At 54.6% G+C, this 11,506-nt stretch overlaps 1 protein-coding gene across 1 annotated transcript in view; it reads left to right on the top strand.

Annotated features, from left to right (window-relative positions):
• The window catches only part of GLTSCR1 (glioma tumor suppressor candidate region gene 1), a 23,345-nt gene extending 12,613 nt beyond the window's left edge, over nucleotides 1-10,732 (top strand). Inside the window, exons 6-13 of the mRNA XM_006868231.1 lie at nucleotides 2,262-2,879; nucleotides 3,002-3,182; nucleotides 3,444-3,553; nucleotides 4,815-4,876; nucleotides 6,739-6,887; nucleotides 8,283-8,377; nucleotides 8,523-8,625; nucleotides 9,687-10,732. Coding sequence (XP_006868293.1) covers nucleotides 2,262-2,879; nucleotides 3,002-3,182; nucleotides 3,444-3,553; nucleotides 4,815-4,876; nucleotides 6,739-6,887; nucleotides 8,283-8,377; nucleotides 8,523-8,625; nucleotides 9,687-10,732 — 2,364 coding nt within the window. The remainder of the gene's footprint in view (nucleotides 1-2,261; nucleotides 2,880-3,001; nucleotides 3,183-3,443; nucleotides 3,554-4,814; nucleotides 4,877-6,738; nucleotides 6,888-8,282; nucleotides 8,378-8,522; nucleotides 8,626-9,686) is intronic.
• Nucleotides 10,733-11,506: the final 774 nt, after the last annotated feature.

Raw genomic sequence — 11,506 nt, 5'->3', positions numbered from 1 at the left:
GTTTTCATTGGTTCATTTTTGGAAGCAGATCTCCAGGCCTCTCTTCCTACTCTACTGAAACCTGTCCACTCTGGGTGACCCTGCTGGTAATACCAGCATCACAGCCACGTGCAAGTCACCACAGCCCTTGGAGGAAGCAAACCTCTGGGATATATATAGATACGTTGATTTTTTTTTTTTTCTTGTTGGAAGTTACGTTATTGAGGTCAAATTAGAAAGAAATGCTGGAAGGGTCCCTGGTCTTGGAGGCTAAAGCAACTCGTAACTCTGAAATCATGAGTTGGCCCACTTCGGAAGCTCACCAAAAAAAGCCCGCCTTTGGAACACTGCAGCCATGTGTGGCCTTGGATAGGTCCCCTGAGCGCTCAGAGCCTGTGCCCTGTGTCAGCTTTGAGAAATGGCTCTGAGGTCACCAGGTGGCACTGAGAGGGGGAGATGATGGGTCACAGCTCCACCTCTTCCTATGTGGGGACCTCAACTCTGTCCTCGCTCCCTAACCTCAGTTTCTCATCTGTGAAATGGGCCCGTTCATATCCCTGTTCTCATCGGGCTATGGAGAGACTGTAAGAATTGAGATGGGTGAGTGGCCGAGGTGTTAGACGAGCGTGAGTCATTACTGGGAATAAATTTAGGTAACAGCATGAAGAGATAGCAGCCCTGTGCAATTTAGAAGAGCGGTGAGATGATTTTAGCTGCTATTTCATGGGGATTCCTTTCTTCATTGTTCTTTTCCGTTTTCTAACTTCTCTTAAGTGAGCATGTGCAGGTCCTTTTTCTCATCATTTGGAGTCAGAACAACCTCAAGGGCACCTGAATGGTTTGGGTTCTCTCCGGCTTACTCGCTCTCCCATTCATTTAAAAGGCTTTTGGATTCTTTTCTTGGCTTCTGTTTTTTATTAGGAACTGTCTTCAGTCTCTAGGGCTACTCTAACAAAACACGACAAACTGTATGGTTGCCTGTGAGTTGAAATCGACAGCAGTGAGTTTGGTGACTTTATAAGAACAGAAATGTGGGGCGTCGGCAGGCCCCCACTCTGTTCACTGCCGTATCTCCACTTCCCGCATCCCCAGCCTGCCAGCATGCCTTCACACAGCACCCTTCCCACTGCGTGGCCCCCCCATAAGGATTCCACTCCCATGGGACTAGAGCCCAGCCTACCGCAGTGTGACCCCATGTTAACTCAGAGCATCTGTCTTCAAAGATCCTATTTCCAAACAAGGTCACACTCATGGGTACAGGACTAGGACTTGCATACATTTGAGGGGGCTTCAAAAATCCTTGGGAAAATTCCATTTTCTTTCAAATCCATTTTCTACCAATTCTCTGAAGACACCCCCTACAACCTTCCTGGGGGACTCAGTAGGTACATCATAGATGAGACCGTCACACGCCATGAGGATGTTTCGTGGTGAGGAGAGCCCAAGGGACCAGGCTCTGCTGCCGCATATGGGGCATCAGACACCCACCACTGCTGTGTGCACACATGCCTACACCTGGCTCATATGTCACCAGGGAAAGAGGAGTGGGGCAGCCTGAGACACTTAGAAGGGGCCTCTGACTGCAGCGGTACTCAGTTAGCTCCCTAGGGACCTCAGGACCCCCTCCATGACTGTGTGTTCCCATACCCAGCACCCACAGGTATCTGCGCTCTGGTGCGGCTCCCTCAGGTTAGCTGGACACTCAGCAGGGTGGTCGCCGCTGCCCGCTGCTCTGCTGCCTGCTGTTCTCTGAGCCTCCGCCTTCTCCCGCTCAGCTGGCGGGGTGGGGGGATACACCCACTATTGCTGTCGCTGCTTCCCTGCTGCTGCCCCCACCCTGCAGGGCTGCCTGGGACGGGGGGCACATCAGGGAGGCACATGGAACGGTGGGGCAGGAGGAGGGTGGGGTCAGGATAGAGAATAGAGGATGAGGTGGGGGGGTGAGGCCAGGGAACGGTCTCTCCTGTTAGGTCCCCTGTGACTCGGGTTTGGGGCACACACAGAGATGAGCCAGATGTGGAGTGGTCAGAGATGGAGAACGTGAAGTTGGGGGCAGAAGACAGAGGTGGGGGATGGGTGGAGGGGCTGTGATGGGGGCACTGAGGCCTGAGGTACACAGGTTGTGAACAGCAGTCAGGGTGGGAGGAGGGGAGAGGCCAGTGGGGCCCTTTCTCTCAGAATGGGAGCTGGGGGTGATTGAGAAGGGGGCTGGGATCCCCAATAGCTTGGGGCATGAGGAGCCAGTATTGGTTCTGACCCCCCTCTACCCCCTCCCCGCCCAGATCCCAGCAGCGGCTCCACTGAAGGGTCCCGGCCCCTCCTCGTCCCCATCACTACCTCACCAGACCCCTCTGGGGGACAGCCCCCACCTGCCCTCCCCACACCCCCCCCAACCCCCCTCTCGTCCACCTTCTCGTCCCCATTCCCGTCCACCCTCCCAGCCCCAGAGCCTGTCCCGCCCACCCTCTGAACCCACCCTGCACCCCTGCCCCCCACCCCAGGCACCCCCAGCCCTGCCCAGCATCTTTGTCATCCAGAACCAGCTGGGTGTCCCCCCACCTGTTAGCGCCCCAGCCCCCACTGCCTCAGGCCCACCCCAGCCCCCTATGCGTCCACCATCCCAGCCCCCTGAAGGGCCGCTGCCCCCAACCCCCACCTCCACCACTGTGGCCTCTTCCTCCGAGACTCCCACCAGGTTGCCAGCCCCCACACCACCCGAATTCCAGGTCCAGTTCCCGTCTGGCCAGGGGCCCCACAAGCCCCCCAGCCCCCCACCAGCCCTCCACCTGGTCCCTGAGTCCACAGCGCCCCCCCCACCGCCTCCTCGGACCTTCCAGATGATGACCACCCCTTTCCCGGCGCTGCCCCAGCCGAAGGCTCTTCTCGAGAGATTTCACCAGGTAACCGGAGGAGGCCTCCCCGCTCCCTACTTCCCAGCTTGCTGTCTGTCCCCACCTGGCACACCTGACTGCCCCAACTCCTCACCTGACCCCCCCACCCCCACCACCTGTCCTCTCCTCAGGTGCCATCCGGAATCATTCTCCAGAACAAGGCCGGGGTGGGCCCCGCCACCCCACAGACCTCTGTCAGCCTGGGGCCCCTGGCCAGCCCCTCTGCCTCTGTGCTGGTCAGCGGGCCAGCCCAATCCGCGAACCCCACCGTCCCCAGCCATGCCCCTGCCCCGGCACCCATGGCCACACCAGGTAGGGGAGAGAGAGACCACACATGGGAGTGGGAGGACCTGAGGTGGGGGGTGGGGGCTGAGCAATGGACATGTGAGCCTGGGGTCACCCCAGCCTCACTGGAAAGGGACAATGGGGGCCATCAGCAGGACTGCCCCCCAGATCCAAGGGGTTTCCCAGACTGGGGAGGCCCCCATGGTCCTGTCCCCAAGATCAGGGTCATGTTTGGAGGTTTCATATCTCTGAGCCCTGAGCCCTGTCTGCCCCTCCCCTCATCCCCAGGCCTCCCTCCCTTGCTTCCTGCCGAGGGCAAAGCCTTTGCCAGCAATCTCCCAGCCCTGAGTGTGGCCAAGGCCGCCCCGTCTGTACCAGGGAAGTCCTCCGGGCTGCAGGTAAGAGGTCCCTGAGAGCAGGTCATCAGGACAGGCTGAGGCTTGTCAGGAAACAGGGATGTGGGAGGGTCAGGACTGAGGGACAGAGGCGGACAAGTCACCATGAGAACCACTAGACAAATTCAGGTGGTATTCTGATATAGCTGGACAGAGACGGGGACTGGGGGGGCGGGGGCTGCCGAGAGCAGCCGGACCACACCAGGTGACATTCTGGTACAATCCAGTGGCCATGAGACTGACAGGTGTGTATTCTGATACATGACTGGGACAGTCAGCCAGACAACGCCAGGTGACAACCTGCTACCATCAGACAGCCATGAGATGGCTAGCTGTAGAGCCAAGAGCCATTGGACACAAATAGGTGACACGCTGACATAGCCAGAGAGCAGGGAGAGACAGGTGAGGTGCTGAGAACCATCAGAATCAGGTGACATTCTGGTACAGCCAGACCGAGATGGGACAAAGCCAGGTGGTGGACATAACCCAGAGAGTCTCATTGTGGACCATACGAGAGACCATGAGAATCAACAGTAAGGTACTAAGACAGCAGAAACACACCATGTGACATGTGGTAGACCAGGACACCGCAGCCCCAGAAAGGACAGAACAAGACAATAAGATGGTTTGCTCAGGACAGACAGACAGCTGAGACAGGAGACAACATGAGAATGGAGCAAGTTTTCCAGGACCAGGGATATCCCAGTGAGGTCTGGGGGCTGTCATATAGAAACTAGGGAGGCGAGAAAGGGGAGACTGAGCCAAAGACCACCCATCAGAGATGGGGAGTGAGAAAGAGAGGGACACGTTAGTTAGGGGAAAGAGGAGAGGCAGGTCAGGAGACCAGGAACCGCAGAAGGTAGGAATGACTCAGAGAACTCCAGAGGCTGAGAAGGAAATTCAGACAGATGTGAGGGGAGACTTCAGGTCAGATCTAAACACTAATGGAGACCAAGGCTCCCAGTTAGCAGACGGGGGTACACAGCAGAGATCAGAAGTCAGGCAGATGCCAAGTGACCACACTTGGGGAAGGAGACAAAGGGACAGAGGCAGACGGAGCTGTAGGCTCCCTGTTGTCTACATCCTGGTCTACAGCCCAGGTCTCCCCTATGGATTTGGTGTGATGGGCAGGGGATGATCTCACCTACACCTAGGGCTAGGACCCACCTGGTTGAGACATCAGGCTGGAAGGAAAAAGGAGGTCAGGGCACCAAGGGAAGGCTTCCTTGTGACAACATCGCTTTTATCTCTTTCTCCTTCCCAGTATGAGAGCAAATTGAGCAGCCTGAAGAAACCACTCACGCTTCAGCCTAGCAAGGAAGCCTGGTGAGTTGGTCCCACTACAGCATCTCACCCCAGCACTTGGTCAGAGGCCAGGGAGGGCCAGAGGGACTGCCCTTCAGAAGTGGGGTTGAACAAGCCTGACTATAAGCCTGGTTTGGGGCAATAGCATTTCCCTCTGAGACCCTGAGTTTACCCTTCTCAAAAATGGGCTGATGATAATTCCTGAATATTTTGACCAAAGATTGTATGGATGAATCCTGATCAAAAGAGGGGGAAATGAAAGACAAAATTTCAAATTGTCTTGGAATCCAGAATTTCTGGAGCCACCAAGGCTGATAGAACCCCTGAAACTACTGCCCTGAGATAGTCTTCCAACCTAAAACCAAAAATGTCCCCTGAAGTCATCTTTAAACCAGTTAATTATCAAAGAATCACTGCCTTGAGCCTTGCGTGATTGTAAAGAATTGTTTCTGTGGGCTCAAACTGACAAGAGCAACTGGCAGGGGTAGACAAGAAGCTTAGGGGACGGTGAGTTTATGTTAACAGGGATGGCTTGTTCAGAAAAGGCTCACTGTCACTAAACTGCACTTGTAGAAACTGTTGGGTTGGTGTATATTTCCAACAGCAGCAAAGCAGAAATGGCTGGTGATGAGAGGGTGGTAGAGGGAAAGATCTGAGGAGACTTTGTACAGGGCATTGTGGCCCCACGAGGCTCTGAGCTTCAAGACAACAGTCTGTCTTGGTCACTGCTGTCCCCTCCCTCAGCATCTGAAACAGGGCTCAGGCGTAGTTAGTGCCTCGTTGATTTCATGGGAGCATGGAGGGAGGGATAAATGGTTTTGAGCGGATGTTCAGATAGGTGTTTGGAGTAGTAGATACGTATTTGACTGGATGAATGGATGTGTGTTGAGAGATGTAAATGAGTAAAGTAGAGGTGGATGCTGATTGGGTAGATGGGTGGGAGGATGCATGTTTGGTTGGGAGGCTGATGGATGGATGTTTGGGTGAATGATGATGTGTGTTTGGGTGGATGAGTAGGTGGATAGAGGTCAAGGTAGGTGGATGGATGAATGGTGGTCTGGGTGAGTAGGTGAATCTGGGTAAATGGAGGGACAGATGAATGTTTAAATAGTTGGAAGTAGTCACATGGTGCTCAGTCCTATGCTAGTTGCTGGGAACACAGTACCAGACACGGACCCTGACTCCACCCCCACCACCATGGTGTGTGGGAACTGCTAGCCTTCACAAAGGATGGAGACAAGTACATCTGCTAGGAGAGATGATGTTGTTGTTAAGTGTCATTGAATTCGTTCCATCTGCTAGCTACCCTGTAAAGGGTTTCCAAGGAGCGGCTAGTGGTTTTGAACCGACAACCTTGCAGTTCAAGCATGGTCCAGTGCTTTATCTGCAAGCGCCACCCCAGGACTGTGGTAGAAGAGCAGCCTAGTGAGAGAGAACTGGGAACCTGCTCAGTGACCAACTTTGCCGCCTCATTCCCTTTCTGTCTGCCTTCTTCCCTTTTGTCTCCTGCCAGCGCAGGGTCAGGATAGGCTGACCCCCAGTGGCAGGAGACAGAATAACATCCGAGATGAGCATTCAGACTTGAGTCTGACTCCCAGTTCTGTCCCTAGCTTTCCCTATTTTGGGGGGTGAGTGACTTCAATTCTCCCAGCCTCAGTTTCTTCATCTGTGAAATGGGAACGTTGGTAGCACTTGCTGATTGTTGCCAGGGATTCAGAGAGACAAAACAGATGCTCCTAGCAGACATCAACACAAACCTGTGCTTTGGAAGGGCTACCTTTTCCTTACTGTGGTTGTAATGGTGGCCTGGTGCTGAGACTCTGGGATCGGATGTGTGCCTCACCACCGGCGCTCTGTGTGGTCTCTCTCGCCTGTCCCCATAGTTTCCTGGAGCATTTGCACAAACATCAGGGCTCCGTCCTGCACCCTGACTACAAGACCGCCTTCCCCTCCTTTGAGGATGCCCTGCATCGCCTCCTGCCCTACCATGTCTACCAGGGTGCCCTTCCTTCCCCCAACGACTACCACAAAGGTGAGGTCTCCCCAGGGCTCTCCCCACACGGTTCCATGGTATCTGCAGCCAGATTTGGCAAAGGGCAGAGATGGACATGTACATGCTCAGTGTGCACACGCTCTGTGTGTGTGCAGGTGGCAGGGAGCTCCACCGTCTATACCCCCAGCTCTGCACTTCACTTCATGTATGCAGTCAGCTCTTTAAGCACGCCACTCATTGTGTGCAGGCTCATTTGTGTGTGTGTGTGTGTGTGTGTGTGAGAGAGAGAGAGAGAGAATGCAACTTGGTGCACCCTCGGCTCTGAGATCAACTCTGTACGCACGTGACTGTGTGTGTGAGCCCCATGTGTGCATGCCTAACTCAATGTTTGACTTCTATGTGTGTGTGTGCAACTGTCTGTGCACACAGCTGTGTAGTACACTCGGCAGAATGCATTCGTATGTTCAACTGTGCCCAGCCTCAACTGTGTGTGCACGACGAATTGTGAGTGAGCTCAGCTCATGTGCATGGGGTAAGTCAAAAAGTATTACTACTAGGGTTCCCTGCATAACATGCACAGGTTTATTCCAAACAAAACATGTGGCAACCTGCCTCTATGATCAGAGAATTACAGAGAAATTCTCTCAGTAATCTTGCTAGGGTGCTTTCCAAAACCGAAAAAAAGGTCTGATCAAAATAATGGCTTCCGAGGAATGTGCTGGGCTACTTCAGTTCAGGGCAGAGAGGTCAGCTCAGAAGGTTGTGGTAACTGTCTTGGGAGATTCCAAAGAGGTCATTATAAAGAAGTTTTAAGAAACTTCCATATTACATTGTTGAGAAAAAAGTCAGGAAAGTTGCACTGAGGAATTGTTTTCTGTCAAAAGCGTTCCTCAAGGATTTCATTTTCCACTAGCAAGGGCTGTCCCATGACAATTTCCTTGGGGAACCTTACCCCACCCACCCTACATCCCTGATTATGCCCCCTCAGATTGTTTTTTGTTTCCAAAACTCAGAGAACATTGAAAAGGAACATGGTTTGAATCCCTCAACTGTCAGGTGGAAGTGGTATAAATCAGAGCAGAATTCTCCAGGGAAGGGTTAGCACGGGTAGGTTAGGAAACTGACTGCCTTCAGAAGTGCAGAGACCTAGATGGAGGATATGTTGAGAAACAGTCACATGTTGACATTTTTGTGTAGTCAAGGTTTCCCTGGTTTCATAGCAATGCTTTCTGACTTCCCCTACTGCGCCTGCGTGTATGTCCGCAATGCCCGCACTCAACCTCTGCGGGTGCGCTCACCTTCTGCACGCACACTCCGCACCTGCATACACACTCAGTCCTTGCGCCATCAACTGTATGCATGGCTGACCATGCACACATGGTGCTGCGTCCACTCCCCAACCCATGCCCCTGAATCTCGTCTCTTGCCCTGCAGTGGACGAAGAGTTTGAGACAGTCTCTACGCAGCTGCTGAAACGCACCCAGGCCATGCTGAACAAATACCGCCTCCTACTGCTGGAGGAGTCCCGGGTAAGGGCTTGCCCTGCCCTGCCCCTCCCGCTCGTGTGGGGCCAGGGGAAGCGGGGTGGTAGGCGCTGCTGGAGATTGGGTCTGGAGAGGCCCGTTTGCCCGCTGTTGACGTCTTCCCCACCTTGCTTACCCTTCCTCCACCCAGAGGGTGAGCCCCTCCGCCGAGATGGTGATGATAGACCGAATGTTCATTCAGGAGGAGAAAACCACCCTGGCCTTGGATAAGCAGCTGGCCAAGGAGAAACCTGGTAAGGGAGGGAGGCGTCCCAATGCCCACGAGCCCCCCGAGGGTAAGCTTGGCCTTACATCACTTCACCCAAACCCACGTTGTGCTGCTAACCAAAAGTCCCCTCTGAGGGAGAAAAATACCTAGTTGGCTTCGCACCCAACAACACCAACAAACATTTCAGATCAGATCTGATTTTGACATTAAATGTGCTACAAAAACTTTTTTTTTTTTTTTTTAATGTAGTGTTTAGAGCAAGCCCAGTAGAACTTTCCACAAAGATGAAGATGTTTCAGCCTGGTTCCTTAGAGGAGCCGCCGTCTGCTTGTGGAGAGTGTGTCCCAAGAACTGAATTTCTATTCAAAGTCCCAAGACTTTGAATTCATTTACATTCAAATGACCCCATGTCACTGTTAATAGTAGTGGTCTGGTGGTCACTCTCCCTATCTTCCGAGGCACTCTAGATGGGATCGAACCACCAATCTTTAGGCTAATAGTGAGGGCACTTAACCATTTGTGTTTCACCCAAAGACTCCCTCCTGAGTGGGTTCTCGGGATCTAAGTCTACTAGAGCAGACAGTGACATCTTTCTCCCATGGAGCGACTGATGGATTTGAACCACTAACCTTGCAGTTAGCAGCCTAGTGTTTAACCTATAGCTCTAGCAAGGTCCCTTCCATGTGATGTGTGTGTAAGTGCCATCGAGTCAATTCTGACTCATTGCAACTCTACGTAGGGTTTCCAAGGAACTGCTGGTGAGTTTGAACCACCAACCTTGTGATTAGCAGTCCAGTGCTGATCCATTGCCGCACTAGGACTCTTTAGCTGTGATGTTGGTGTTAAGCGCTGTCATCACTTCCAACCCATAGCGACCCTGTCCAGGGTTTTCAAGGAGTGGATAGTGAGTTTGAACCGTAAGATCCTGGAGTTTCTAATAAAGGCTTGTCCTTAGCGGTGTGTCACAAGAATCTGAAGAGCAGAGGCTAGCCCAGTGGTTGGTGCACACCCACTGCTCAGTGTACACCAGCTCCTATTAGCTGTCCTCGTCCTCACCCCCGGGTTCTTTGTCTCCTGGTTCTGCAGATGAGTATGTATCTTCCTCGCGCTCTCTGGGCCTCACCATTGCAGCTGCCTCTTCCGAGGGTCACCGGCTCCCGGTCCATGGCCCGCCCTCCTCCTCTGCACCCGGAGCCTCAGCCCAGCCCCCTCCGCACCTGCCCACCAAGCTCGTGATCCGGCATGGTGGGGCTGGTGGCTCACCATCGGTGACTTGGGCCAGGGCCTCATCCTCTTTGTCTTCATCATCCTCCTCGTCTTCGGCTGCCTCATCCCTGGACGCTGACGAGGACGGCCCCATGCCCTCCCGAAACCGGCCACCTATCAAGACCTACGAGGCCCGCAGCCGCATTGGGCTCAAACTCAAGATCAAGCAGGAAGCCGGACTCAGCAAGGTGGTGCACAACACAGCCCTGGATCCTGTGCACCAGCCCCCACCGCCACCCCCTGCTGCGCTCAAGGCAGCTGAGCCCCCGCCCCGACCCCCACCGCCCCCTCCCAGCACCAGCCAGATGAACGGCACAGTGGACCACCCGCCACCCAGCGCCCCTGACTGCAAGCCACCTGCCCCGGCCACCCACTGCCCCCGCTTGCCCCTCCGGAAGACGTACCGCGAGAATGTGGAAGCCCTGGGCAGCCGGGTCACAGAAGGGCCAGGCCGGGCCCGGGGCTGCAGCCCAGCGCCACCAGCCACCAAAGTGGACGAGGCCACCAGCGGACTGATCCGTGAGTTGGCCGCGGTGGAGGACGAGCTGTACCAGCGCATGTTGAAGAGCGCGCCGCCTGAGCCCCCTGCTGGAGCTGGGCAGGGCGGGGGCAGCGGGGACCCCAGCTGGGAGGCAGCCCCACTGCCCCCAGCCAAGCGGCCCAAGTCAGAGTCACCAGACGTGGACCAGGCCAGCTTCTCCAGTGACAGCCCGCAGGACGCGGCACTGACGGAACACCTGCAGAGCGCCATCGACAGTATCCTGAACCTCCAGCAGGCCCCTGGTCGGACGCCCCTGCACAGGCCCGACACCTACCCACCCTCCAGTCACAATGGCGGCCTGGGTACCCGGACGTTAAACAGATAACACCGGGCTGCTCTTCCCACCCCTCAGCCCCTGGAGGACACAAGCCGGGGACCCCTGACAGTTTTTCTTGCCTAAGTTATTAAGTCACAAAGGCCTCCCCCTCACCTCCTGCCTCAGTCGGGGTGGCGGCAGGGAGCGAAGGTGTGGATTTAGGGGAGGGGGCTGTAATGTATAATGTTCCCCCACCAAAGGAGGAGGTGATCCTGGTGTGTCATTGCCTATTCCTCCCCACTTCAGCCTGGGGAACACGTTTGTGTTTTGGGGGGACAGGGCACCCTATGTTCCCGTATTGGTTTTTGCATGTGGCTTCGCAGAATCACCTGAGGACAGACACTCAGAGCCGGGCTCATCCTGACTCCAATGCCCCCTGTAAAAGGAAATGCAGAGAGAGGGCCGTGTCCCAGGACTCCCGTCCAGGGGCACTGGGCCCTTGGCTTCTGTGTCCCATCTGTGTGTGTGCGTGTCCACCAGCGCGTCCTGTGTCTGCCTGTGTGTGTGCCCCAGTGAGAGAGAGGACAGCTTTCGACTCACAACTGAGCACCTCCCACACCAGGAGCCGAGTTCCCCCTCCTGCCCCTTCCCTGCCAGTCTTCCCTCTGTTCTTCCTGCCTCCAGCCGCCCCCGCCAGGTTTTGAAATCTTGGAGACAAAACTAGTACTGTAAGATAAATTTTTTTGTACTGTATTTATTGTGTATAACGATTTTTTTAAAGGAGAATTCTGTACATTTAGAACTCTTGTAAATTAAAAACCAATCCTTTTTTTAAAACTATAC

This window comes from Chrysochloris asiatica, unplaced genomic scaffold (genome assembly GCF_000296735.1).
Source record: "Chrysochloris asiatica unplaced genomic scaffold, ChrAsi1.0 scaffold00116, whole genome shotgun sequence".
NCBI lineage: Eukaryota > Metazoa > Chordata > Mammalia > Afrosoricida > Chrysochloridae > Chrysochloris > Chrysochloris asiatica.
This window is presented reverse-complemented; position numbering and strand designations above follow the sequence as displayed.